This window comes from Nannospalax galili, unplaced genomic scaffold (assembly GCF_000622305.1).
Source record: "Nannospalax galili isolate Female #2095 unplaced genomic scaffold, S.galili_v1.0 scaffold568, whole genome shotgun sequence".
NCBI lineage: Eukaryota > Metazoa > Chordata > Mammalia > Rodentia > Spalacidae > Nannospalax > Nannospalax galili.
In genome coordinates, this window is record NW_008359441.1 from 2,272,472 (window position 1) to 2,279,481 (window position 7,010).

The window sequence follows — 7,010 nt, forward strand, 5'->3', positions numbered from 1 at the left end:
ACATATAAATGTAAAACAAACTAAAATGAAACACAGGCCCTTGTCTCCATCACCACAAAGGAAAAACTGAGAGTGAATAGACTTAAATTGTTGCAAGAGAGTTCAAAGAGAGTTTATTCATCCTTGAAGACAAGATTACTAAACAGAGCTGGGGAGATGGCTCAACAGTTAAGAGCTTGCACTGTTCTTGCAGAGGATCTGAGTTTGGTTCCCAACACCCACATGGCAGCTCATAACTGCCTTTATCAACTGTAACTCGAGTTCCAAGGGAATTGGACACCTCTGGTCTCCATGGCACTGTATACACATACACTTACCCACACACAGACACAGACACACACAATTAAGAATAATAAAAATGGGGCTAGAGAGATGGTTCAGCAGCTAAGAGCACTGGCTGCTCTTGCAGAGGACCTGGGCTTGGTTCCCAGCACCCACGTGGCATCTCACAACCACCTGTAACTCCAGTTTCAGGGGATCTGATGCCCTCTTCTCGCTCACATACATTCATGCAGGCAAAACACTCAATATAAAAATATAAAAATTTAAAAATATTTAAAATAAAAGGGGGTTAGTGAGATGGCTCAGCAGTTAAGAGTGGTTACTGTTCTTCCAGAAGACCAGAATTGGATTCCCAGGACTCACATGTAGCTCACAACCTCCTCTAACTCCAGTTCCAGGAAATCCAACACCTTCTTCTGGCCTCCATGGGCATCTGCACACTTGTGGTCGTACATACAGATTAGCACACACACACACACACATAAATAAAAATAAATTTGGGGACTGGAGAGATTGCTCAGTGGTTAAGAGCACTTGCTGCTCTTGAAGAGGACCCAGGTTCAGCTCCCAGCACCCATATGGTGGCTAACAGCTGTCTGTACCTCCAGTTCCAGGGGATCCAACACCCTCTTCTGGATTCATGGGCATTGTACAACATGGGTACCCTTATATACATGCAGGCAGAACACACATACATATAAAATAAAAACAAATAAATCTGGGGCTAGCCAGGCATGGTGGCACAAGCCTTTAATCCCAGCACTTGGGAGGCAGAGGCAGGTGGATCTCTGTGAGTTCTAGGCCAGCTGGGGCTACAGGGAAACCCTGTCTCAAAAAGACCAAAAAATAAAATAAAATAAAATAAAAAAAACCTGGGGCTGGAGGGCCAGAGGACCTGGGTTTGATTCCCAGCACCCACATGGTGACTAACAACTGTCTATAACTCCAGTTCCAGGGGATCTGACACTGTCTCTGGCCTCCTTGGGCACTGCATGACACAGGTGTACTTACATACATGCAGGCAAAACACTCATATACATAAAAATATAAATTAAAAATAAATTTTAAAAAATCAAGCCTTAAAGATTACTGAAACAGAAATAGGTCACAGGGACAAGAAGGCAGTCTCTGGGTTTGGTGTAGTCTGCAGGATCAGCCTGGGTGGGCAGGAGGGGTGAGAGAAGGAGAGCCGAGTGATGACGCTTTGTCTTCCTCCCTTCCCCAGGTGTCTGTGATTAATGGGACCAGTCCTTTTGCTCATGACTATGACCTCACTCGAATTGTTGCTGCCTACCAGGAAAGAAATGGTGAGACCCTGGCCCACTGCTCACAGGCTTCCCAGGCTATGGAGTCCATGAAAACAAACAGATTTGGAACACTTGTCATGATTAAAAATCACAAAACCAGTGGAGGCCCAGTCATGGGAGGTATAGGGCTTGCTGGTCTAATCCTCTGTGTCCTCATCTTCAGAGCCACACCCTTTCCCAAATAGTGCTCTTAACCACTGAGCCACTTTTCCACTTGTTACTTCTGCTGTGCCAGAAAGTTAGTGACCACTCGCCTTACTTATCCCACCTCTAGCTTGTTTGGTTTCCTTTTTTAAAATGTGTACGTGTGCCTAATTGAATTATTCCTCACCTATAAAAGCAGCCAGTGACAGTTCGCTGTCCCCTTTGCAGATAGCAATGGAGGCTGTGTGTGGGGAGCCCCACATTAGCAGTCTAGTAGAGTAGAAGCACCGCGGTGCTGACTGCACACAGATCCTATTTCTTTGTACAGAGCAGATGCTCAGGCTGTAATTCCAGTATTTCTAATTTTATGAACTACAGTAGCAGCATTATTCCAGTAATACAACTCTCAAAACCAAAACTGACATCAGTGGTCTGAAAATCAGCTTTTCCTCCTTTACTTCACTCACTCTCTGTCCATAGATAGTTTCATACAACTATTGTAGTACAGAAATACTTCAGGCTAGCTCAGTCCATAGAGCTCTTGCCTAGTGTGCACAAGACCCTGGGTTTAGTGCCAGCACCACATAAAACCAGGCATGGTGGCACTCAGAAGGTGGACAAAAGTGGATCAGAAGTTCAAGGTTATCCTTGGCTACATACAAGTTGGAGGCCAGCTTGGGAACACGAGACTGTTAAAAAAAAAAAAGAAAGGAAGAAAAGAAGAAAGGCCATTGAGATGGCTCAGTGGGTAAGAAAGAGCACTTTCAGCCAAGCTAAGTGGCGCATGCCTTTAATCCCCGCACTTGGGAGGCAGAGGGCAGAGGCAGACAGATCTCTGTGAGTTCAAGGCCAGCCTGGTCTACATAGTGAGTTCCAGGTCAGCTGGGGCTACAGGGAGACTCTGTCTCAAAAAAAGAGCACTTTCCACCAAGCCTGATAATCTACATTTGAGCCCCAGGACACACGTGGTAGAGGGAGAGAGCCAATTCTCACAGGTCATCTGATCTCACATGTACACTGTGGTGCACATGCACCTACAACACATACAAGATAAATAAACAAATGTAACAAAATGGGGAGGTGGTGGTTGGAGAGATGGCTCAGCAGTTAAGAGCACTTGCTGCTCTTGCAAAGGACCTGAGTTCAGTTCCTAGCACCTTGTCCGGCAGCTCACAACCACCTGTAATTCCAGCTCCAGGGGATCTGATGCCCACTTCTGGCCTCCTTGGGCACCCTCACACACCTATGCATACACACACACACACACACACACACACACACACACACACACATACATGCACACATATATACATAAATAAAATAAATCTTAAATACTGGAATCCAGATTATTTTCACTTATATAACTATGTAATTTAATATAAGTATTTCCCCCACACTACTACAAAGTTGTAATTCATATTTTTTTCTAGCAACATAATATTTCTTCCATTAACTGTCCAGCAGTAGTAGAGCACAGATTGTTTCCAAATTTTGACATATTGTAACAGAAGTATTTTGACAAGTATTTTAAATAATATGTAAGCAGGGCTAGAGAGACAGCTGCTCTTGCAGAGGACCTGGGTTTGGTTCCCAGCACCCACATGATGGCTAACAGTTGTCCATAACATCAGTTCCAGTGGATATGACACCCTCTTCTGATCTCCGCAGGCACTGCACAACACAGGTGCATTTAAATACATACAGGCAAGCCACTCATACACATAAAATAAAATAAATAAAATATTTATAAAAATAATATATAAGGCTAGGCCAGGCCTGGTGGCACATGCCTTTAATCCCAGCACTTGGGAGGCAGAGGCAGGTGGATCTCTGTGAGTTAAGGCCAGCCTGGTCTTCATAGAGTCAGCTGGGGCTACAGGGAGACCCTGTCTCAATAAGACCAATAATAATAATAATAATATATAAGGAATCTGCATATGAAATCTCTTTTCATCCTGAAGTGCAGAATATCTCAGTATTTAAAAAAAAAATAGTTACAGCTCTTTTTTTTTTTTCTTTTTTTTTGGGGGGGGTCTTTTTGAGACAGGGTCTCCCTATAGTCCCCAGCTGTTAAAGGTGTGTGCAGCCATACCCGCCCTACTACTCTTAATATATATATTTGGCAAAGGCTCCCCTGGATTAGTGTTCAATGTTTGTATTGTAGTTACCACAGTCCTGAGTGATCCCAACCCTATCTGGCTGGTGGGCAGGGCTGCCGAAGCACCATTTGTCATCAATGCTGTCGTCCGCTATCCTGTGGAAGTCATTTCATATCCTTTTTGTCAGCCAGCCAGCATGGCTCAGTTTCCACAAAGAGGAGGGTTCTTCAGCTGTTCCAAGTTGGAACAGATGTGGAACTCATGAGCTAGGAAATTACCCCAACCCTGCAGCCCCACACAAATGACCGTGTCTGCTGTTCCTACAGAAAAAAATGTTTCATTTCCTATCCCTTTCAAAGCAATTCTTCTAGGTCCATATTTGTGTCTTAATCATATCTGGTTATCCCTTTTATCTGAAGAGTATTTGAAGTATTCTTGCCATTTCCCCTATGACCCAAACCTTGGGGTAACTGTTTTTGACATGTGGACTGTGCCTCCTTAACTGTCTGTACCTATCAACCAGGCTTCTGGGAGATGATAAAGTTTGCCTGGATACAGTACGTCAGCATCCTGCTCATCTTCCTATGGGTATTTGAAAGAATCAAAATATTCGTGTTTCAGAATCAGGTAGTGACCACCATCCCTGTGTCTGTGCCCCGGGGAGAAGTGAGTAAGGAGCACTTATCCTGACACCATTCCTGGAGACTTCGGGGGACCGTGGCTACTTCATTGTTGTCTTCTGAGACCTGCCATCTTACAACATTCCTGAAAAGAGCCCACCGGACATTCACGGCTTGTGTGTCTTCCCCTCAGAGACAAAGAACACTTCTTTCCAACTTTGAGCTCCTCAAGTCCTGTATCTTCTAAGCACCCAGGAAATCTTCAGGCACTAGTTGTGGGAAGGTCACAGGGGTCCTAGAGGCTATAATTTGATTGTTTTTGTTTTGGCTTTGGTCTTGAATTTCAGGAGAAAATTACAGTCAGTTCAGAAACCCTGGAAAGAGTCCCATCTCTAGTCAAGCAAGGACTTTTCCTCTTTTGAACTAGGAAACACTGTGTACCCTTCCCCTATTGTAAGCCACTCTTTATCCTTCTGAGGGCTCCCATGAGAAATATGCAAATCCCTAGTACTTTCTACTCCTGGGTATCTACAATTCCCGTTCAGAGGTTTGATTTCCATAACTGAGGCCTTTAACTGGAGAACTGAGGGGGGTGGGGCCTAAGTACAAGTGTGTGAGGGTGGGTGACTTAAGGGCAGGAGGACCAGGCACCTGCCCTCAATCTAACAGACGGGTCTGTCATCAGCTCAGCTCAACAGCCCTCTGTCCCTACCTTACAGTGTTGGCGCCATGCCCTGCCTCTTGCCCTCTCTCTGTGCCCTGGGGATGGCAGGCTAAAGTCAGAAGTGCTGTTTCATTCAGTCCCCTCAGCAGCAGTGGGGGTGCCGAGCTTCTAACAACAGGCTCTTTCTCTCTGGCCCTCACCCAACAGCCTGGACACTTGCCACTTCTCCTCCTTGACTGCCCTCCCCCTTTCTGAAAGGATGTGGATGACAGAAGGGTTGTTGTTGGTATTGGCTCCCACTGCCTGACAACCACAGGGTTTATTTGGAGGGCTAGCTGGAAACCCAGTTACTTGCATTTCCCTTGACTAAGGAACAGGGTGCCCAGCATAGGAGTGGCTCTGGGGAAGACACAAGGAGCAGAGAATGAAGAAGTTGCTAAACAAAGCATCCAATCCAGCCTGGCCATTACCAGAATGACAGGCAGTCCAGCCATAAAGCCCTGTAGGCTCAGCAAGTGTCTACAGAAGCCATGGCCAGGCTGAGCCACTACTGTGCACAGAAAACTGTTTACTTGGCCTCCTTCTCATCAGAGCAGTTGTGCAGTCTCAAAGGTCTGCCGTATGACCCTCTCCATGTCATTAGCACTGGAAGGACATAACTCTCCTTGTGGCCTATGCTCATGTCAACCCACAAACACTCCTCAGCGTGTGTCTGATTTCCAGAGCATGTTTCCATCAGATTGAGCAAAATAAGAGCGGGCAGCAAAGCTAATTTCAAGGATTCAATCACAAAATTTCCCTAATACCCATTCCTGTGACTTAATATTTACAGTTGTTTACATACCTTAGTGGTTTTTCTGGAGATTTAAATGAAAAATTGTTTCTAGTTCAGATTTCAAAACAGTTATGAGAAGACTGGGAATGTGGTTCAGTTGGTAGAGTGCTTACCTAGCACTCTGGACTTAGTCCCCAGCACTGCATAAACCTGCGTGGTGGCACATGCCTATAATCCCAGCTCTCAGGAGGTGGAGGCGGGAGGATGCAAAATTCAAGGCCGTCCTGGAGTCCAAGGCCAGCCTTGTGTTCCTGAGATCCTGCTCGAAGTAAAAAAGGTAATGAGAAGTGGAAAGATGACCAAAGATACTGCTTTGGATTCTATTAAATTATTTTGTGCAAAATTTATGCAGAGGACCCATGACGTTTTATAACTTTCTAATTAAAATGTTCAGACAGGAAAGTTTCCTGTAGCTTTTTGAAGGAAGGGACCTTGGGTGGGGGGAAGAATAGGGCAAAGGTAGCCCAGGCTTGGGAGTTACTCAGCAGCAGCTTTATGGCCAGTGCTCTGCCTAAAGACTGCGGAGCTTTTGTTAGGTCTAGGTCTGTGGCAAAAATCCCCTAGTCCAACCCCAAGTAGAGGAGAATTTTCAGTGGAGTCCACATAACAGATGAAAGACAGGGGCTGGAAAATTACAACTGTTTGGTGAATATCAGGCTATTTTCAGTCAGATGTTGGTAGCCTGTGGACCTAAATCACACGGCGGAGTTGCTAGAGGAAAAACTGGGAAACATACAAGAGTTCAGCTGAGCTGCAACCCAGAGCTAGTCAGAGGCTGAGGTAATAAATTACTCAGTGGGGGTGTGGGAAGGGCAGGAGAAGATTCCTGATTAGTTCATATGGTTAATTCCTGTACGAATATGGGAGGCCCTAATGCTGTACCTAGTTTCTATCATGTAAGGTTATAAAAGTGGTCTCTGACCAGGTGTAGTGGCGCACGCTTTTAATCCCAGCATTTGGGAGGCAGAGGCAGGTGGATCTTTGTAGTCTACATAGTGAGTTCCAGGCCAGCTGGGGCTACAAGGAGACCCTGTCTAAAAAGACCAAAAAAAAAAGTGC

At 45.3% G+C, this 7,010-nt stretch overlaps 1 protein-coding gene across 2 annotated transcripts in view; it reads left to right on the top strand.

Annotated features, from left to right (window-relative positions):
- Positions 1-6,353, top strand: part of Tmem231 (transmembrane protein 231) — a 21,955-nt gene extending 15,602 nt beyond the window's left edge. For both annotated transcript variants that reach the window (XM_029558595.1, XM_008822956.3), the window contains 3 exons: positions 1,508-1,589; positions 3,898-4,003; positions 4,345-6,353. In XM_029558595.1, the coding sequence (XP_029414455.1) occupies positions 1,508-1,589; positions 3,898-4,003; positions 4,345-4,522 (366 nt within the window). In that variant the 3' untranslated portion in view covers positions 4,523-6,353. The remainder of the gene's footprint in view (positions 1-1,507; positions 1,590-3,897; positions 4,004-4,344) is intronic.
- Positions 6,354-7,010: the final 657 nt, after the last annotated feature.